This window comes from Benincasa hispida, chromosome 1, assembly GCF_027475165.1.
Source record: "Benincasa hispida cultivar pf3 chromosome 1, pf3_genome.v1.1, whole genome shotgun sequence".
Taxonomy (NCBI): domain Eukaryota; kingdom Viridiplantae; phylum Streptophyta; class Magnoliopsida; order Cucurbitales; family Cucurbitaceae; genus Benincasa; species Benincasa hispida.
The window spans coordinates 72,164,811-72,187,889 of record NC_143478.1 but is presented as its reverse complement, the minus strand read 5'-3'; the positions used below and the strand labels follow the sequence as shown (position 1 = coordinate 72,187,889).

The 23,079-nt window shown below is 34.8% G+C and overlaps 1 protein-coding gene and 1 long non-coding RNA gene across 5 annotated transcripts; one reads left to right on the top strand and one right to left on the bottom strand.

Moving 5' to 3' along the window:
* Positions 1–552: 552 nt before the first annotated feature.
* LOC150038699 (uncharacterized) lies at positions 553–1,908 on the top strand. Its single transcript, XR_016527230.1, has 3 exons — positions 553–1,043; positions 1,149–1,213; positions 1,789–1,908. It is a non-coding gene; the product is annotated as an uncharacterized LOC150038699 (long non-coding RNA).
* A 3,577-nt stretch (positions 1,909–5,485) lies between these two features.
* On the bottom strand, positions 5,486–8,759 carry LOC120073279 (uncharacterized). 4 transcript variants are annotated; one of them, XM_039026134.2, is made up of 7 exons: positions 8,505–8,758; positions 7,859–7,992; positions 7,594–7,683; positions 7,096–7,148; positions 6,798–6,903; positions 6,601–6,706; positions 5,486–5,886 (listed from the first exon to the last, which is right to left on the bottom strand). In XM_039026134.2, the coding sequence occupies exons 1-7, from the start codon at positions 8,731–8,733 to the stop codon at positions 5,867–5,869; spliced, it is 738 nt and encodes a 245-aa protein (XP_038882062.1). In that variant the 5' UTR covers positions 8,734–8,758; the 3' UTR covers positions 5,486–5,866. The 4 variants fall into 4 exon arrangements, with proteins under 4 accessions (XP_038882062.1, XP_038881983.1, XP_090165010.1 ...); XM_039026055.2 differs by having other exon boundaries at positions 5,486–5,898; positions 8,505–8,757; XM_090308884.1 differs by lacking the exon at positions 7,594–7,683 and having other exon boundaries at positions 8,505–8,759.
* Between the last annotated feature and the right edge of the window lie 14,320 nt (positions 8,760–23,079).

Here is a 23,079-nt window from a genome sequence, read left to right as displayed (position 1 = left end):
ATTATGAGGAGTTTAGTTAGAGGGCCGATGGGCCTAGCTTTTGAGCCCATGCACGGAGAGCTATATGCACATAGGAGACATTGGGAACAAAGGGAACTCAGCTGAGTAAGCGTTGCTACAGCTTGCGGTAACAAGGTTTATGAGGTTGGTTGCGTTGATCATAAGAGATGCGATGGTGAGCTATGCCTTGAGGTGTTGAGTTGAGAACCAAGTCGACCCAAAGGTTGTTATGCGTTGGTGATGTGCTATGAGCCAAGGACATCTGAGGCATGTGGGCGTATGCGCCGATTGGTGGTATCCAGACATAGGTAGGTTGCGGCAATTGGATGGACGCATATAAAGGATGGACGCATATAAAGGATGAACGCATATGAAGGATGGACGCATCTAAGGACGTCATCCAGACATATGGCTTGTAAGGAAGAAATCTTAAGCCTGAAGTAAATGAGGTGGACGCACAAGAAGACATGCAAATTTGAGGGCTATACGTTGGTAAAAGGGGAGCAAGACACCTTGGATTGCAATGACGCAAGATTGCGTTAATAATGTAAGGAAAAGACACTTGGACATGCGGCCAAGTAAAAGATGTCGACCTTAGAGAAATCTTGGACGCCTATACATAGGGCCAAAGACTTCAGACCATAACTCAAATTCTCCTCAAAGGACATTCATAAGAGTGTATGAAGGCTGATTGGGAGGAGACTACGCGTTGATGAAGAACGCATGCGTTGGTAGCAAGACCATGTGTCGGTCATGAAGTTCCAAGAGAAGGAGATGCTGTCGGACAGGAAGGTCTGGAAGTAGCATCAACTTGGGACGAGGAGTTCTCCCAGAATACTCGTGCATTTGATGTGATTCCAAATCCATCTGAAAGCTAAAAGAGTCTAGTTTTCAGGGTAGAGCTGCCGGAGAAGAAGCTCCAAGGAATTGGGCTGTAGAATGAGGACAAGACAGAGGGGTCGAGCTGTCAGGTAAGCTGGGCCAGTCTTGATGTTTTGATGTTTCCTGCCAAACCACGAGAAGTTATGAGCTAAGATTTTGAGGTAAGCTTCCTGCGACATTTTAGAGCATATTTGTAGAAGGAAGTATCTCGAGATAAATCCTAGAACTATGAGTAATCTGAGCTTTAAGTTAAAACTGGATCTTAGGGTTCAAAAGGGAGCCCGAGGTGATCAAAGAACTTCTTGAGAGAAAGATTCCTATCCTTACCAAGGTGAGTGGTACTTTCCTTTAAGTCTCAAAGTATATCTTTTAGATTAAATTGTATATGCTTGTGTTATGAATGAGTATCTAGCATGAAAATGAGATTATGTGATCGGGATGGTCAGGGGGTCAATAGACCTAGTTCCTGAGCCCGAAAGTAAAACCTCACGAGATGGTCAGGGGACCAAGAGGTCTAGTTCCTAAGCTTTTGGGAGGAACCTCGTATGGGATGGTCAGAGGGCCGATGGGTCTAGCATCTGAGCCCATGCGCGGGGAGCTATGTGCACATAGGAGACATTGGGAACAAAAGGGAACTCAGTTGAGTAAGCGTTCATGATTAGTATTAGTTAACTATCTACCGTGTATGTAGGTAGACAACGTACTCATTCTAAGTAGTTATCAGTTTAGCTATCTACCGTGAGTGTAGATAGAGTTGAGAACATACTCATTTAAGGCTGAAGTTTGAATGTAATCTCGTATTTATGATATGCTCGTTATTTATGAGTTGAAATAGACTCTAGAAGCTGCTTACCATTCACTGAGCTTTGTGAAGCTCATTCTGTTATTTCATGTTTTTCTTCCTAGGTAGCGGAAGGTGAAGAGTTCCAGGATGCTGTCAAGGTCAAGGTCTGCCACAAACCACAGTTACACTTCTGGAGGGTTTTACAGTTGTTGATGTAAACTTTGTGGTTAAGTCTTGGAGTTGTATAAATGTTACATTGTTGTAATAAAATGGGCCTACTTATTCAGTTCTTGTTTAAGGTTCAGTTGGACAGTAGGTATCACAAAAAGGTGGTATCTGCGGTCCCTCACACCTCTCCTCGGGCTCAGGAGTGCAGGCTCAGGGCGGGGTGTGACATTATTTATGTGGATTTAAGTTGATTTTACATAAAATAGAATGAAAAGAGCCATGAATCGCTAACAAAAAGATATAAGTAGATTAACTCGTGAAAGTTTAAGCCCCGTTTGGTAATCATTTGTTTTTTTTGTTTTTTTGTTTTTTTTTTTTTGAAAATTAAACTCATTTCATCCTCATTTCTTACAATGATTTGCATATTTCTTAAGTACAATAGTTGAATTCTTAGCTAAATTCCAAAAATAAAAACAACTTTTTGAAATCTACTTGTTTTAGTTCTCAAAATTTGGTTCATTTTTTTAAACTATTAGTAAAAAGTAGATAATAAAGGAAGAAAGTTAGATATGAAAGTAGTATTCATAGACTTAACTCTAAAAAAACAAAATGATTATCAAACGACTTTAGTGTTTAGATTGAGATTTTAATTTATACTACGCTCAAGTTTAGGCTAATTCTTTTTGGTATCAATAACTCTCATCTTCTCAACCAACTTTCATGATTGGCCAAAATAATAATAATAAAAAGATAAACCAACGAGGAAAAGAGGATGAGAAGGGGAAAAGGGTTGGTTGAAATGTCAATTAGAAAGGGTCATAAACATAGGTAGTTAGTTTAATTAAAAACAATTTAATGATGGTTAAAGCATTTTCTTTTAGTTCCCGTAACCACAAGTTATCATGACACACATATTTAATTAATTTTTTTTTTTTTTGAAAAATATTGTCACACGTAAGTTGATTCCTACTACACCATAAGAAAATAAATAAATAAAAGAACCATATCCATTTTGAAAAAGATCAAAATTTAAATCAATCACTTTAATGATTTTGATGTTAATCCAAAGCATCCAAATTAAAATAAAAGGGTTCTCTTTTTTTTTTTTTTTTTTTTTCTATTTTATTCTTCTTGAGTTGACGTTTCATTTTGATAGCACTATGTAATTTCTACCAAAGCATCTTATCCTAATTGCATGAAAAACATTGATGCTGGTTTTTTGTCCCACTTTTTGTATGTAATGATTAGAAGTTAAGTAGTTTTTTTTACTATGTAAGTCCTTTTTTTTTTTTGTACAAACTAAGTAACCTTAATATTGAAATCAAATGGTAGGGAATTTGAAATATAAAAAAATACATTTGAAGGATTAGAAATAGTCTTGAATAGTTAAAAGACTACTTTGAAAAAAGTTCACTATGATTGATTGTGTTAATATAACATTCTTTCGAGGAAGCATTTGGTTCCCTCATTGAAGTGCTCGCGGAAAAGGACATTTGAAAATATTACTCGTGTTCATATAGTTTTTTGAACATATTAAACATGCAGGAGAAGATCAACTCACAAATAATATCATTTTCCATAAATCGATTTGAGTAATATTTTTGGTCATGACAAAAAGTACTTGCATCTAGCATCCTTTTAACACACCCTAAGCTACATATTAGAAATAGGGTTAGTTGTTGCAGTGAAGGATTGGACCTTATTATTATTATTATAAAGAAGCTTAAACTTGACAATCAATAAGGAGAAACTTCTCCTAAAATTATTACCTAGTCATTTTCTATTAGCTTGTTTTTGCTCTTCATTAAATATACAAAAAAATTCATGAATAATTCTTCAAACATACTTCTAAACTTATGAATGAATGAAAAAAAAGTAGAAAAACGCGATGAATTTGAAGTATCTAATTTTAACTCACCTAGGAAGATCCACGTGTATATATTATTAACACATCAAAACATACAAATTCTGGAAGTAACTTGGTAGATTGAAAGGTAAGGAAAGCAATCTCAACCCTTCAAAAATCTCATTCATTATTTTTGTTGGTTAAGAGATGGGACCAAACCCCATGTTCTTAAATTTGTGACCTTTTTGCCTTTTCTAGTCACTTTCACTTGAAGGGGGTCCAAAGCTTCAGCCACTTAAAACAATGGCAGACCATATCTCCACCACAAACATTTTAAAACAGAAAAATATTAAAATAAAATAATAAAGATGTGCTTTCAAAGAGTTTGCAACAATAGCTTCATTTCATTTTATCCCCCCCCAAAAAAAAACCCACCACTTCATCAAAGATCTATGAATTTTTTGTGTCCAGTGTCTTTGTTTGCCATTGCTACAAAATAGTTTCTTGTTTCATTTTAGATTCTCAATAGTTTTGAAAATTATGTTTGGGGATTCAAAGTAAGATAAGAGAAGGGTGTGATGGTTGAAAGAAAAATATGGTTCACTATTGTAGAGGATGAGGATGACACATAATGCTTATCCATGTTAGAACCAATATGAGTGGCCTCTTTTGAAAGCATGTTTGGTCAGAATTTTGAGCTAGAGTCCCATAAATGGGGGACAATGAATTGTAGTCCCCATTTTGTCGTAATTAATTTCGATATTATTTTTCATGTCAATCAAAACTATTAAAATGATCGTGATTTCATTAAATCTCATTCGATACTTTTAAACTGAATCAAAATAACAAAAAGACCTGTTAGGAGATAAAAACAAGAAATTAGAGCAAAAATGAGATTATAAACTTGTTTCTAATAACCTTCCAAGTGCTTTAAAATTACTTTTTAAGCACTTGAAAAGTCATTCCAAACAAACCCAACTACACCAATGCATGGCACGAGGGTGCAAGTTAAAGTTGAAAAAAAGTCGATCTCCTAACATTACGTCAAGAGTCCATCGATAAGAAAGGAGTGTGAAGAGGCTTAGAACTCAATTCCAATTGAATTTCCCATCTCTTTCACAAGAAGAGAAATATATGAATTGGAAGGCAAAGGGTAAGAGTTATCCTTGAAATTGGGACGGGATTGCCACACACTCGAGAGACGTGTTAATCTTTAAATGAAGAAAACCATATCCAAAACTCTTTGACCATTGTTGGGCCTACTGGAGTCATCAGACAAACCGACCTTTTTCCATATCAGTTCTCAATTATCATCTTCCTTTTTATCACTTCAGCCTGTGTTATCTTTTTTGTGGTGTTAGCTTCAGAAACTTCTTGAATATATCAGAGATTCCTGAAGATGTCTTTTTTGTCTCCAACATTCTAGAGACAGAGTGGATTCACCAAATTCCAAGTGGTGGGTTTCTCCTGATTTCATTTCTTGTCTGTTTGGGTCATCTTGGGCTTCTTTGGGTATGACTTGAGTCCAACTATGATCATTTGGCCTCAACTTTATTCTTCCTCTTAGGCCTTATGAAAGCAAAGCTAAAGTGGTATTATTTATGGGTTGAGGGGAAAAAAGGAGACTCCACGTAGTTTAGTATGTCAGTTTTCTCATTCCAAGCTACAAATTCATTAATTGCACGAGTTACATAAGCCAGTATTATGAAACTGAGCAACGCAAGCCGAACCAATGTCTTTGTAACCTAATCTTCTATGAAGTCCAAACAGATTATGTTCAATTTCCAAATCATGAGCCAAACATCTCCTAGAAGGTGTGATATCTCTATTACAATGCAATGTTGTTACAGATAGAAATGGGAGACATCATCACTTCATCAGAATACAACATGGTAAGTGGGAAGTGACAACTGAGTTTTATAGAACAATTTACAGAACTCCCACAAAGTACAAGGAAGAGATTAACTAAAAACTAAAACTGTCAGCTAAACATGCCATTTTGCATAAAACTTTATGAATTGGAATGAAGGGCGTAAGATGTACAGAGAGCATGCAGATCCAGTAGCCACAAATTGATTTCTGATCAATTGTAAAGACATCGATGGATTCATCCATTTTGAAGTATTAGCGCAGTATTGTGGTTTAGCTTAATAATGATCAGGTATTGTCTTCATCACCTAACTTGCTCAGTTGCTTGGTTGGTCGTCTGGTGGAAAAACTGATGGGAGTTCATATTGGAAAGGATCAAAATGAATGCATAGGAGAATGAAAACTATTGGGAACAAATGATCTCAGATAGCGATCATTTTTGGTAAGAAACCATGCTTTCAATGAGAAAAATGAAGAAAATATAAGAACATACAAAACAAAAAGGAAACGGGTCCAATGATAACAGAGCAAAACCGAACTCCCATTTCAAAAAACATGATTAAGCTCATAATTACAAAGTGGTCTAGTAACTGATGTCCATAATGAGCCTTAATATCTAGCCACCTCTCAAACCTCCTCACCCAATCTCTCGACCTCTAACAAAATTCTATTATTTCCCTCACTCCAAATGTCCCATGTACTATCCAGCTACAAAACTCAGATAGTACAAGATCATAAATGAGGTTTTAGATCCGATCACGTGGTGATCTAGAAGCGGAAGTGTTTGTTTCTATGGTTGTTTATCATATTTTCTTACTGAACTCCAAGTAGAATAAATAATAAGATCATGTACAACTTATGCCTACGGCTGCCAATGGAATATTAACATAAGAGCAGACAATCTTTAGTTCAATATTTTAATTATTTGCTCATTAGGATGAACTAAGCTGGTGTAATCACAAGTTGACAGGCTGATGTGGTGCTAATCCTACTAGAAGCTTAAACAGTAAAATATGATGGAAGGGGATTGCAATTCTTAAAATAAACTTACTATTTGATTCCTCTGAAATCAATTGCAAGGATGAATCGGTTGAGAAGCCAAGTTTTTGCATGATTTCATCCAACCGTTTCACATTGTTCAGGTAAAGGTAACCAATCTACAAAAGATATAAACACTAAGTTTCAGACATTTTGTTTGACGAAATGGCTATATTATTTCAAATGAGCAAGAAGTTAAAGGAAACTGACTAAGGTTTCTAGCGAAGATGCTCGATTATAAACTGCAGCACCAGCACGTTTTTTTGTTCGTGTTTTAGAGGAGGAACCAACATTTTTTCCCCATCGAAGGATGTCCCTACAATAAAATTTATCATATCCAACAAATCAGAATTCGGGGGGGGGGGGGGCCCCCCCCCCCCAAGTTCATGGCTGCAACATACACAGGAATAGGGATTAAAGAGGCAATTAAATTATCCGCTTTGTGCTGATGAAGAGTTCTATGCACTAAAGTTGGGAATGAAGACAATCTATGAAATGCTTAACTGACCTCTCTACCTCTGTTAAGAAATTATCAATTAGAAGTTTTTGGAGTAGAACATCCTGAAATATAACAAAAATCGGCATGAGTATAGGGGCCTTCTACCCTGTATTAACAAGACGAAATACAATATGGTTGTAGAATTGAGATCCAAGAAAGTACAAACATGGTTTCATTGTTTACATATTAGGAGAAGTCGGAACAGAACATTGCTAGTTTCCTACTTTCTAGATGGAGGGTTCGGGAGACTCATGAGAAGTTGAGAAAGTCGTGGACATTGGTCAAACTAGCCTTACAATTTACGTACAACCACATACTAACTGGAAGCCAAAAGTGAAATACCATTACTTTCAGCGTCCTTTTGCATGACAACCATATACTCAAATCAGAAATTGACAGTTATCAGGATATAAGATATAGAACAATATTTATAAAGACGAAAATTGTACATTGTTAGGAAATGATTTATTTCAATTCAAGCATTAACTTGTGCAAGACTTGACATACTTGTGCTTCACAACGTACAACAGCCATAACACGGTCATTGTATTCTTCAATACTCAACGGAGGGAACAGAAAGTGCCTGCGAGCATATAGCTGCATGTTGCAGAAATGGTCGGGGTAAAGCCATAAAGGAAAACCAAATTGAACATCATCTCGGCATGAAAGTTACCATCAATTTCTATATAACGCTTCCAAACTCTGGACATCAGAAACAAACATAACATTCCAGAAAAATATCAATATCGAAAAGTTGGAGTTGCAAATACACCTCATAGATGCAATCGCCAATATAAGCTAATGAAGCTGCATTGAACACGGATCGGGGCTTCTGCACCTTTGGTGGATCTGGCAACCACTGATCATATCCCAAATAGAGACCATCTGGCTCCACTAATTTGCTGCCTAAAAGTAACAAATCCCACATTCGATGAAAAAAATCTCAAAGTTGAAACAATGATAATGAGATATTTTTTTTACTAAAATCTTCTAAGTTCGGTTCCATTGTGCCCTATCTTCCACTATCACTATTGCCAAACCAACATCGATTAGCTTCCAAACGTCTTCAATGTGTCATATGATACAACAAGCCCTCACTAGAAAATGAAAAAAGATTAAAAAATAAAATAAAATAAAATAAAGCTAAGTTTTACCAAATTGAAGTTCTATAATCCCAAACCAACAAGCCTTTTCATCTTCCATTTTTCTCGGTTGCATTGCATCTACTTTTATATGACACCAACAAATTCCTCCATCAGACAGAAATCGAGTTCAGTTACAAATTCCCAACACCACAATGCATAAAACACTACGGAAACCTCCCGACATTCCCATCAACCAAACAGAAGAAACTTTAAAATTTCCAGCAGAAAATCGAAAACCCATTAAAGAAACGAGAAACCCCATCATGAATTTACCTTCAATTGAGCTGGGATTGCGACGGTTGAGGAGGTCGGAGACAATTTGGTTGGTTCGAATGTTCGTTGCGGTTAAGGTAGCATTTCCGGTGGTTTGTGAAGTCGGCGAAAGAGATAGAGAATTGGGTTTCTTGTTGGGGTTTTTTGGGGCATTGGGATTGTAAGAAAGCCTCTGTTGAGTGTCCCATGAAGCAACAATGCTCGTCGAAGTCGCCGATAAAGTTACCATTTTTGTCTCCTTGATAATCGGAGTGTGGGTTTCACGGAGGTTTAAGCTCTGCTGCTGTTAATGGGCCTAATGGGCTCAATTACTTGCGATGTGGGCCTCTGCTTAAAGGCTCATTACGCTTAATGCCTGGGCCGAGTCCATGATCCTAGTTTGTTAAGGTCGTGCGATGATTTTAACCGACAGAGCTATATTTTAATGGAAATGATTAATTGCATAAATAAAATTCAAGCTCAAAATAATAGAATATGTAGTACAATGATATAATAATTTTATGTATAGACAAAAAAATGGTAAAATACTAAAAATTCCATGCTTAGCCACCATTTTGCTTGTTTTTTTTCGATTTTCAAATTGAAAGCTATCACCGATAGTTGCTATCAGTGACAACTTTCAATTTGAGAAATACTAATACAATCTTGAAATATTTGTTTTTAATTTGTATAAATTGTCAGTGGCTATTATTGATACACTTTCATCAATTGGAATCAACCTTGAAATATTAACAGTTAAGGCTATCAGTGGCTATCGATGATAGACTTGTATAAGTAGTTATCATCTTTAAAAGAAAACCAACAACTTTGAAAGATTGAGCTATATCGATGATGAAAAACTATTATTGGTTATCATTGATAGACTTTCATCAGTGACTATCAACTTTAAAAGATTAACACAATAGTTATCACTAATAATCTTCTATCGTGACTATCACTGATAATAGCTATCAGTCGCTATCACTGATAGACTTTCATCAATTAAAATCAGCCTTGAAGCATTAATACTTAAGGCTAGTAATGATAGATTTCTATAACTAGTTATGAACTTTAAAAAAAAACTCGATATATAGATTTCACCAAATTTCTATCACTCATATCGTGGTTATCAGTGATAGCTTCTTTCATTGATAACATCACTGATAAGATGTTATCAATGATCTCACTGATATCATGCTATCAATGATCTCATTGATATCATGCTATCAGTGATAGCTCTCTATTACCAACAAAATACTATCAGTGGTGGTTTCTATTATTGATAACATGCTATTAATGGTAGCTTCTATCATCAATAACGTGTCATCGGTGTTAGCTTCTATCATTAATAACATGCTATCAGTGATAGCTTCTATCAATGATAGCTACTGACCATCTTTTTGTCCATTTCCTTGTCCTTTCCAAACATTTATATGGTCCCTTTTCTTTTTTATACCTCTCAAGGGTACTTCTGTAAAAATGACGAACGGCCAAACCAAACCCATATTCTTTGTGTGATCTTGTAAATAAATATTACGGTACACAAATACACAAATATTTCAATTTGTGCCCTTCATTTGGAGCCATCTATACCATTTTTTCAAGTTTATTTCTAATAGACATCATACTCTTAAAGTTTTATAAAAAGGGAAAAAAGTATGGGCCTGTCTAATATCGTTCGCATTTCTCATTTTTTGAGAAATAAACATGTTTAATAACCATTCCAGTTTTATTTTAAACTTTTAAGAAATGTTTCTAGAAATAGTGCAAATTTGTGGACTAAAAAAATAGTTTCTTTCAAATCCATTTTCATTTGCTATTTATATTTAATGTTTCGTTATAATACTTAAACTTGATAATTGACTTGTTGATGTTAAATCACTTATGAATTGGGTATTTTCAAATCTTGAGTACGAAACTCGGCCTCATAATTCCTATGGAAGGGAAGAAGCAAAAACCGGATAAAGAAAAAAAATTAAAAGAAAAAAAAGAAGAAGAAAAACTACAAATAGGAGAAAATTAAAAAAAAAAAAAAAAAAAAAAGAAAGAAAGAAAGAGAGAAAGGAAGCAAAAATCAGAGAAAGGAAAGGAAAAAAGAAGGGAATAAGCAAAAATCAATGAAAGAAAAGAAGATAAAAAAAAAAGAAAGTGAATAAACAAAAATCAGATAAAGGAAAGAAAAAGGGAAATAAGCAAAAATCGAAAAAAAGAAAGAAAACTAAAAAGAAAAAAGAAAGGGAAGAAGAAGGTTTGCTACAATACAAGACAAGGGAGGACAAAATTGAAAATTAGAAAAAGATTTAAAAGTTGACTAGTCAACACTTCCATTTGCAAATATTTCCCCCTTATTTTACTATCTATTACAAATATCCTAATGGAAAATTTAAAAGGTCAGTTGCAAATATAGCAATCACGTCTAAAATATTAGCAAATGTAGCACAGTGCAAAAGAAAAATCCTATTAGTGATATAGCTATTGAAGAAACTCGTTTTACAAGGAGATCCTTGAGCGGAAGCGGATTGTCCAAATTTCATTTTTATTGAAAACTAAATTTACAATAAACATACAAGATATGCATTCATAAACAAATTACGACATGCTTTTTACAAGGAAAAAAGGTTTAAGAGATATTACCTTTGAAGAACCTTTCTTCTTGTAAATTTCTTGAATGGTCACGACCCTCGAACTTAGCAACTTCTTAAAGACCTTCTTCAAGAATTTCACGAACCAAATAGAGAGGACACCACCACAGTGAGCTTTTGGTATTCTCAGTGTGAGAACCCAAGATGGTGGGCTCTGACTATTTTGGTTTGGAAGGTTTGTTTGAGTTTGGAGGAAGAAGAAGATTGAAGCACAAAACGATTTTGCAGTCTCTATCGTATAGATAACTTCAATCGTTTAGTATATTGTTGTGTAGCAAGAAGAAGAAAACTTATTTTTCTTTTATTTCTTTTTGCCACAAAACCCAATAACCACCCGCTAATGTGGTTGGAGAGAAAATAAGAATTTATTATTCGAAATAATAAAATAATATAAATAAATATGATAACTAACTTATCATATCATATTTATATTAAACTATATGTAATATCAAACATAACACATAACCTATAGTTTAATATTGTATCATATACAATATAAACTATAGTTTATTTCTCTAATTTATGACATTTAATAAAAATTATATTTATATTAAATTTTACAACTATGAATCACATTCATAGAAAATATATTTGAATCTTAATCAAATATTTATTTCCTCTAATTAAACTATATTAATCAAATACAATATAACAATTATATCATATATAATTGAAACAATTTAATTATATCATATATAATTAAATTCTCTCTTATTAATTTGAACAATTCAAATTAACCCAAAAACCGATTCTCAACTAAATCCTTTTGAGCTACCAAGGGGATCTTATGGACTTGTAGCTTGAAGCTTCAACGATACGTGAATAATTAATTAAACTCTTTAATTACATTATTCACCATCTGTTAACTGTTGGACACTCCACTAAAGACCGACAACTGCAATCTTCGCACTACAGATATATTTGTGTCAATTGCATATAACCAATCAACAGTATGATGACCTTTCATAAATTGCTCGTAAATACAGCTGGGTCAAATTATCATTTTGCTCCTGTAATTACATCTAACTCCTTAAGTACTACTGGTCCCTCTAATGAACAATAGATCATAGTCTCACTATGATTAAACCCCTTTCGGCCTAGGAGAGGACGTGGCGCCACATTGCTTAAGACCCGGAATCAGCCTTTAAGAAAGCAATTTATCTACTTACCTCTGCTTCTGGGAAGAAGTGAATTCCATTTTGTGTAGTTATATTCCCAACTCCTCAATCAGACGAATCCTCAAAATGGTAGGCTTGTTGAGTCGGCGATTTGGTCACTTTCACTCATACAAATCAAAGGACCACCCTCATAGGCAGGAGTTCACAACTCATTCAGGATTCAGGTCATGTTATCTATGGTCATCCTTGTGAAATAAAAGTCTCTATTATGAACGGTGTTATATAATGAGACTAAACATTTCGTGATCCGGTCTTATACAAACTCCTTTGTATAGAATATCCCTGCTCACATGTCTAATACATGAATGATCATGATCAAATCATTTGTAGCACTTTACGACATTTGTAATACCTACAAAGCGGGTCATACTCGTAGTGTCACCAGGATAAGGTACCCAGCTATATCCATATAATACAGACTATTTAGGTTATCACTTAAACATGATCCACTTGTATGTCTCCACATACATGTTTAAGTTACAATGATAATCTTGGATGTTAGTTTATTGGTTTGTGGTTAATGCAACTAAAATATCACATATTTTATAGACAAAGTGAATAAAAATATGGCTTCAGACACCATGCAAGCAATTATTGGGTTTGTGGTAAGAATGGCCATACTGCTAAAAATACAGAATGGCCATACTGCTACAATATGCAAGCAAAAGAAGGGACAAATTTCCAACAATCAAACCAATATCATGGAAAATGACGATTTGATTGTTGTCATTTCTGAGGTAAATATGGCTTCAGATACCAAAGGTGATACTAGTGCTACTAGGTACCTTTGTAAGGACAAGTCATTATTCATTACATATGAAAAACTAGATGGAAGCGATAAATCGTACATGGGAAATGCTTCAATTGCCTCAGTGGAAAGAAAGAGAAAGGTCCTATTAAAATGAACTTCTGGAAAGATACTTATCCTTAATGATGTATGGCATGTGCCAGAGATTCGAAAGAATCTAAGGTCAGGAACCCTACTTAACAAAAATGGGTTCAAGCTTGTAATTGAGTTAGATAAATCTATTCTGACAAAGGGAGGTATATATGTAGGAAAAGGCTATCTGAGTGATGACATGTTCAAATTGAATGTATTGGCACAAATGCCAAAGAATGATAATAATATCAACTCTTCTGGTTATGTTGTTGAGTTGTGTGATGTATGGCATTCTAGAATGGGACATGTCAATTATCGTTCTTTAAATAGAATGGTAAACTTAGGACTATTGTCGAATTTTAACATTGATAATAGACACAAATATGAAGTTTGTGTTAAATTAAAGTTTACTAGAAAGTCATTTTTATATGTGGAAAGAAGTAATGAGTTACTTGATTTAATCCACACTGATGTATATGACATGAAAAGTACTCCCACATTAGGTGGTAAGAGATACTTTGGCCACCATTCAAGAGTCGATGATGATGATGAGGCTTGGAATTTTATTCATCACATTCATTTATGATTGTAGTAAATATTGCTATGTATATTTATTACATAATAAAAAATGAAACCTTTATGTCTTTAAAACATATAAGGCAGAAGTTGAAAATCAACTTGAGAAGAAAGTAAAGGTGCTTAGACCAGATAGAGGTGGTGAATATGAATCATCATCACTTTATGAACTCTATGAAATTAATGTTATAACCCATCAAACTACAACACCTTATACACCACAACAAAGTGGCGGAGCTGAAAGAAAGAATCAGACTTTAAAGGACATGGTTAGTTGCATGTTAAATAGTTCAACTTTACCTCACAATTTATGGGAGGAAGCTTTGTTGACAATAAATTTTATATAAATAGAATTCCACATAAGAAGACTAATAAGTCGCCTTATGAATTGTGCAATGGAAAGTTTCCCTCATATAAAATGTTGAAAGTGTGGGAGTGTTTAGTAGAGGTACAAGTTCTTGTACCAAAAAGGACCAAACTTGGACCTAAGATGATTGATTGTGTCTTTATAGGTTATGCAATGCATAGTGCTGCTTATAGATTCATGATGATTAGATTAGAAATATCTGACATCAATAATAATACCATAATGGAATCTATGAAGTTGAATTCTTTGAGGATATTTTTTCTTTAAAGAATGAAAGACATAAAATTATTGATACCAAAAGAATTAATGAGGCCAGCTCTTCGAAAGGTCAAGAAAATTAAAATACTGAGTCTGAACCTAGAAGAAGTAAAAGGGCTAAAAAAGCTACTTCTTTTGGACTTGACTTCATAACTTATATGATAGAAGGTGAACCTCAAACTTTTTAAGAAGTTGTATCATCTCCTGATGCACTTTATTTGAAGGAAGCTATCAATAGTGAGTTAGAATACATTTAACAAAATAATACATGGGTATTGGTTTATTTACCTCCTGGAAGTAAACCAATTGGGAGTAAATATATTTTTAAGAGAAAGCTAAAGGATGACGACATTATTGATAGCACAAAGCCCGGTTGGTAGCTAAAGGCTTTTGCCAAAAAGAAAGGCTTGATTTCTTCGATACCTATTCTCCCATGATGAGAATTTTATCTATAAGGATTTAATTGCAATAGCAAGTCTAAAAAATTTGGAAATACATCAAATGGATGCAAAAAATGCATTTTTAAATGAATATTTAGATGATGAAATTTATATGGAATAACCTGAAGGGTTTGTTGTTAAAGGACTTGAAGATAAAATTTGTAAACTTGTTAAGTCTCTTTATGGGTTGAAATAAGCACCTAAACAATAGGATGAAAAGTTTGATCACACTATGTTATCAAATGGCTTTAAGATAAATGAGTATGATAAATGTGTCTATGTTAAAGCCATAGATCAAGAGTATGCCATTGTTTGCTTATATGTGGATGATACGTTAATAATGGGCAAAAAATAAAAATATTATTGATTCCACTAAAAGGATTTTGAAATCAAACTTTGATATGAAAGACCTTAGTCTTGCTAATGTTATCCTTGGAATTCAAATAACAAGAAATCCAAGTGGATACATACTTTCTCAATCTCATTATATAGAGAAAATACTAAGAAAATTTGATCATTTTGAGAGTAAGCCAGCTGTTACTCTATTTGATCCAAATTGTAATTTGAAAAAAAAAATAATGATGAAGGTGTGTCTTCTTTAGAATATTCTAGAGTTATTGGTAGCTAATGTACATAATGAATTGTACAAGACCTGATATTGCTTATTCGATGGGAAGGTGAACAAGATACTCCAACAATCTTGGGCATGATCATTGGAATGCGTTAGTCATAGTTCTAAGGTATTTGAAGTACACTCTAGACTATGGGTTGCATTATACGAGGTATCCACATGTACTGGAAGGATTTATTGATGCTGATTAGATTTCTGATAGCATGAAGACTAAATCAATTCGGTTTGGAATCTTATAGATCAACTTGATGGGGTCAAACCTATAGGTTGCAAATGGATCTACAAGATAAAATGGGGTTATGATGGGAAGGTGCAAATCTTCAAGGTTAGACTAGTGGCAAAGGGTTACACCCAAGTTAAGGGAGTTGACTATGAGGAAACTTTCTCACATGTTGCCATGCTAAAGTTTATCCAGATCCTCCTGTTCACTGCCTCATGTTTTGACTATGAGATTTAGCAAATGGACGTCAAGACTATCTTTCTAAATGACGATCTTGAGGAGACCATTTATCTGGAGCAGTCCGAAGGATTCATAACCCAAAGTCAATAGCAAAAGATTTGCAGACTTAATCAATTCATTTATGGACTGAAGTAGGCTTCTCGATCTTGGAACATTCTAACACTGCGATCAAATATTATGACTTTGATTAGAATGTTGATGAGTCTTGTATATACAAAAGAATCATCAATAGTTCAATAGCTTTCTTAGTGTTGTATGTAGACGATATCCTACTCATTGGGAATGATGTAGGTCTACTGACTGAAGTTAAAAACTGGCTAGCAACCCAATTCCAAATGAAATATTTGGGAGATGCTCAGGTTGTTTTGGAAATTCAGATCTTTAAAGATTGAAAGAACAAAATGCTAGCTCTATCTCAAGCATCGTACATTGACAAAATGCTTGTCGAGTATTCGATACAGAACTCCAAAAGAGGTTTGCTACTTTCAAGCATGGAGTTATATTACTGAGGAACAGTTTCCTAAGACACCTCAAGAGTTTGCGAAAATGAGAGGGATCCCCTATGCATCGACTGTTGGTAGCCTGATGTATGCGATATTAGGTATTAGACCTGACATTTGCTATGCGGTGGAGATAGTCTATAGATATTAGTCTAATCCAGGATTTGATCACTAGACCGTAGTTAAGAACATCCTCGAGTATCTACGGAGAACGGGGAATACATGCTCGTGTATGGTTCTAAGGATCTGATTCTTACAAGATACACGAATTATGATTTCTATACTGATAAGGATTCTAGGAAATCCATATCAGGATCAGTGCTCACTCTTAACAGAAGGGTAGTAGTCTGGAGGAGCACCAAGCAAAGGTGCATTGTTGACTCCACCATGGAGGTTGAGTATGTAGCAGCTTGTGAAGCTGTTTGGCTCAGAAAATTCTTGATTGATCTTAAAGTCGTTCCAGATATGTCAAAGCCCATCATACTTTATTGTGATAATAGTGGTTTTGTGGCTAATTCTCGAGAGCCTAGGAGTTACAAGCGTGGGAAGCACATAAAGCAGAAGTATCATCTCACTCGAGAGATTGTGCATCCAGGAGACAAGATTGTCATGCAGATAGCTTCGGAACACAACGTTGCTGATCCATTTACAAAGACCCTCACAGTTAAGGTGTTTGAGGGTCACCTGCAGAGTATGGGTCTATGGGACAAAACATGTTTAGACTAGGGTAAGTGGGAGATTTGTACTGGGCGTGTTATACCATAGTTTATTATCTGTGTACTTTGTATATTAGTTTGAATTTTATATTGTACACCCCACTAGCTTTAGGTAAAGTGGGAGATTGTTGGGGTTGGTGTCTTAAATCTCATAGGGTTCTATTTGTAATTGTAATGTACAAACATCTTATTTATTTAATAAAACATACGATGTTTTATTTCAATTTTAATTGCATTATCCACAAACCAATAAACTAAGATCCAAGGTTATCTTGTAGCTTAAACATGCACGTAGAGACATACAAGTGGATTATGTTTAAATGATAACCTAAATGGTCTATAGTAGATGAATAAGGTTGGATATCTTATCCTAGTGTCATACGAGTATGATCCGCTTTGTAGATCATGATCATTCATGTGGAGATATGTAAGTGGGGATATTATATACAAAGGAGTTTGTATAAGACCAGACAACGAAATGTTTAGTCTCATTATATAACGTCGTTCATAATAGTGACTTACATTTCACCAGGATGACCATAGGTAACATGACCTGAATCTTGAGTGAGTTGTGAACTCCTGCCTACAAAGGCGGTCCTTTGATTTGATTTGTATGGTGAGAGTGGCTAGATCGCCGACTCAATAAGCCTACTATTTTAGAAATTGATGTTACGCAAGCACAAGCGTCAAATTATAATATAGTAAAATGGTCAAGAGAACGAGTATTGTCCTCTGAGGAATTGATTTGACTCTTTTAGCTATTCAGAAATCCTTCTAATTTTATTTAGGGGGCCAGACTATGATGAGAATCTAATTAATCTAATCCTAAAAATCAAGAAAAGATAACACTGGGGTGAAACTAGACAAAGACACGTTCTAGGGTATGATTTCTTTAAATGGATTAACCAAATTAATTATTTTGACCTTAAATTGATTTCATGCAAATTATTGACCTAGGAGTCTTTTACCCAGGTGTTAGAATATACTAGTATGCAACAAAAGCAAACAGAATCAATAAGCACTCTGATTACATTTAATTTGAGTTCTAAAAGCATGCTTAAACATAAGTTTAAGAAGAAGGTTTCTTAACAACTTTGATGAATTCTCCCAACTTCAAGCTACTCTTCACGTGATTCCAACTGTTATTCAGCAGTGAACCACCAAGAGATCTTCTTTACTATTCTCAACCTTGAATTTGAGTGATGAAACTCCAATTAGAAGGAATTTGTGAAGGGTGTTTGTGTGGATTTTTTGTTAAGACGAATTTCTGCAGCAGTTTTCTAAAGAACTTAGAAATTGACCCTTTCAATCTTCAATTTTGGAGCTTTTACACAAAAAGTGCATGCAAACACTCAAACTCAACTCAATGCTAGCAACAACTTGATGAAGAAGTGGGATTTATGTGTAAATTTGGGAGGAACACCTCCTACTGGGTTTAAAATGTGGGAACAAACCCACTCAAACCAAGTTTTCTCATTTTTTTAATTTTCAATTTCAAATTTTAATTAATACCAAAATTAACTAAAATTTGATTTAATTAATTCGTAATTAATTAAATCTAAAACATCAAAATTCAATTTCTTAAATTGATTGAAATTGAAAATTAATTTGATTTTTATTTATTTAATTAAATAATTTGATATAAAATATTAAATTAATCATACACCTAATTTTAACCATGAATCTTATTCATGTAATTAATATTTAAATTATTATTTAAATATTGTAAACTCTCCAATTTCATTTAGTTTCAATAAATTAAACATTAATTATATCAAATATAATTATACAAACCCTAACTCGAATTTGAACTTATTCAAATTCAAACCCTAATTTCAATTTGAACACTTTCAAATTGAAATTCAATTTGAACAATTCAAATTGATATCATTCCAAATTCACTCAATTTATTAATTCAAGGTGTTCATATGTTACGAGCTAGTAGAGAGACCTTATGAACCTACAGAGCATGAGCTCCAACGATTTAAGGTTAATTGACTAAAACTCTTTAGACCAAGTTAATCAGTATTCATTAACTATCAAGTCACACCACTATAACTTGATAGTTGACTTGATAGTTGCACTCTCCTCGCTGTAGATATATTTATTGTTGGGATTGGTGTCCTAAATCTCCCAGAGTCTCGTTGTTTTGTAAATATACACATTGTTCAATGAATAAAATAAATGTTATTTAATTCTGGCATTTACTCATATCCAATAAACAAAGCTCCTTAGTTATCTTATGTGAACTTAAGCATGTATATGTGATATACAAGTGGATCATGCCTTAAGTGATAACCTAAATAGGTCTATAGTATAAGGATTAAGGTGAGATACCTAATCCTTGTGACACTACGGATACTACCCACTTTGTAGAGGTTTGCAAGTGTTGTAAACTACTACAGATAGTAGATCCTGACCATTCATGTGGAGACGTGGAGCGGAGGTGTCCTATACAAAGAGTTTGTATAAGACCTGGACCATGAGATGACTAGACTCTATATATAACGCCGTTGATACTAGAGACTTGCATCTCACCTAAACGACCATAGGAGACACGACCTCAATCCTGAGTGTTTTGGGAACTCCTGCCTTTGAGGGCGGTCCTTTGATTAGTATGGGTGAGAGTGGGCAGATTGCCAACTCAACATGTCTACCTTTTTGGGGACTTGTCTAATCTGGGAGCTGGGAACTCAATCCACAATATGGAATTCACTCCTTTCCTGAAGCAGGGATAAGTAGAGAGATTGCTATCTTGAGGGCTAATTCTAGGGCTTGAACATAGTGGCCACAACTTCTTTTTGGAAAAGAAAACTCAGTCATAGTAGGACTATGACTTATGTTCATTAGAGGGATTAGTGGTACTTAAGAAGACAAATGTAACTACATGGGCATAACGGTTATTAGCTAGCTGTACTTACGAGCGATCTGTGAAGGGTTGTCGCACTGCTGATTGGTTAAGATGGACATATAATATATCTGTGGTAAGAAGAGTTCAGCTGTCAGTCTTTAGTGGAGTGTCTGGCAGTTAACAAATGGTGGATCTCGTGACTAAAGAGTTTAGTTAGTTATTCATGTACCGTTGGAACTTCGAGCTACAAGTCCATGAGGTCCCCTTGGCAGCTTTGATTCAATTGAGGATCAGTTCTTGGTGTTGATTTAAAATGTTCAAATTGACAAGAGATATTTTGATTATATATGATATAATCGGTATGATGTATAAGATACATTTAGTGGGGGATTGATGTAAATGAGATTTACATTAAGTACCATGGGAAAAGAACTATGGTTTACATGTTTCATGAGATGAAATATTAAAACTATAGGTTATAAATATAGTATGATAAGTTGGTTATCATTTATGTTTATAATAATATTAATTATTGGATAATTAATTATTTTCTTTTAAATTAGCAAAGTAGTGGGTGGTTATTGGATCATGGTAACCGTGAGTTTAAAAGAAAAATTGGTTTTCCTATTTTAAAAAAAAATCACATATATTTTAAAAGGTTTTTGAGTTTTCTCTCGCGAAAAAGAAACTCACGTAGTCGTCAAGTAAATTCGGATTTACTAAACGATGGTTGGGCGAGCTAAACGATCGTGCAGAGTAGAGCTAAACGATCGTGCAATATTTACTAAACGATCGCATAGCTTTGCTAGACGATCATTGGCCCGAGGTAAATAATCGTGTAGTGTCTATAGGTGACAGACCAAGCTAAATGATAGACTAAACGATCGCATAGTTTTTGCTAGATGATCGCATAGCTTTATCTAAACGATTAGGCATCAACCTATACGATAGGTCTCCGCCATCTCCCACTTGCCCAGTCGTGTACACGATCTTTGTTTCCTCCGGTCATTTGCCTCATACCAAGTCAGAACAGAGCCCACTCTCTGGATTCTCACACTGAGAATACCAAGGTCGCCTTGTTGGTGGTGTCAGACTCAATTCGATACCATCGAGGTTTTCTGGAGGTCGTTCATGGTGCTGTGGAGGCCGTTTGTGGCTGAGGCGACCGTTGAGGACGAGTGCGAAGAGTTCGTGCCGAGGAGATCGTTGAGGACGAGTGCGAAGTGTTCGTGCGGTGTTGCAGTTGTGTAGATCAAGCGCTCGTGGTTGTTATTGTTCGATCAGAGTCGAGCAACGGAGCGTGGAGACGCATCCTTATATGTGCGTAGAGTTTGATCTTTGTTTATTTGAGTTTATTCATGCTGTAATTTCTCTGTATGAATTGTATAACCGTTTGTATTGAAGACGACTGTAAATATATGTTCATTCATGATTGTAATTTGGAATAATCTCGTTCCGCTACTCATGGAAATCTCAATTCCGATTTCCTTCATTTATGTTCACTTGATTTAACCATAATTAGTAAGTCGACCCTTCACAAGTTGTTCGTAATAATGGTTGGGTCAATATGTTGTTTTATCCTCAATATTACATCTTGCTTCTTAAGTTCCACTAATCTTTTAATGAATAATTGGTTTATGATCTAATCACTAAACTGGATCCCTCTCGGGCCAACAAGAGAGTGAGGTCCCTTGTTCAAGACATTGATTCAGTACTTAAGAGAACAACCTTTCTTCTATCCCTAAATCGGGTAGGCATGAATTCCTTATTGCACCCTATGTCCCCAGTTATTTACCTGATCTTACCCCTGAAATGGGAGGCTTATTGAGCCGGCGCTCTTGAGCCAACCCTCACCTATGAAAATCTAAGGATAATCTCGAATGAACAGGAGTTCATAGTTAGCTGAGGTTTAAGATCTAGTTACCTAGGTCATCTTAGCGAAATAGTCAGTCTTAAACAGTAAACAATGTTAGAAAGTAAGAGCGACTTATTTCTTGGTCCGATCTTATGCAAACTCATTGCATAGGACGCCCCTACTTTTTATGTCAATATATGAACGAATCAAGATCACTTTGTTTATAGCACAATTACAACAACTTGTAACAATTACAGAGTGGGTTGCATCCAATAGTGTTACCAGAATAAGACACCCAACCTTGTTTGTATACTATAGATCATTTTGACTATTTACTTGAATCTGATCCACTTTTATGTCTCCACATAAAGTTAAAGTATTCATATAACAACCATGGATCTGAGTTTATTAAATTTAGATTGTATAAGTGCAATTTATAGATTCAATAACAACTTTATTGAAGAAATGTTGAATAACATCTTTATTGATAATAGAATATGTTTAACTTTACAAACTGCATTTAGGCATACAATCTTACACTAGGTATCTCTCTTGAGCTCAACCTTTTCTAATAACTAAACATCAACCCGAATCTCTTCTATCGCTTGATTAGTTACAACATTAAGTTCCTCCATCAATAATCTCTATTAGTCTCCTATCACTCTCGTGCATACTCAATTAACAGTTTAACAAGCTAGATCTAACCCAACGTCTTCTCTCTCGAGATAGACATTAAGTAAAGAACATTCAAATAATGGCTAATTGTTCAAAAGTATTAAGAACAAGCATGCTAAAATAATTACGCATAAATTCAATCCAAGAAATAACCAAATCAGTTTTTGCAATCCATAAAACTAGATCAACACCCTAGAAACACAAATTAGTCACTCATGATTACAACAAAAACATAGACCATTCATGAAGTTTCCAAACATAAAGGCAAGAAATTGCAAGCTGTGTTCTTAATTCTCGTCCTCGAATCCGGAATTGCAACCCAACGATCTCTTTAAATCTTCAATCCTTTGAAGCTCTAAGATGCTGCATCTGTCCAGAATTACACTTCCCAAAGAGAACTCACCGAAATATCGCTTTATGCTTTCAAAATAGCCCTAAAATTTCCTCTTCCAATCAGTTCGGCGACAAACTTCTTATATAGGCAGCAGTCGCAGTGTTGTAACGCTGCAACTAATGTTGCAAAGCTGGTGTGAAATTCACGCCTCTTCTAATTATAGTGTCGCGACG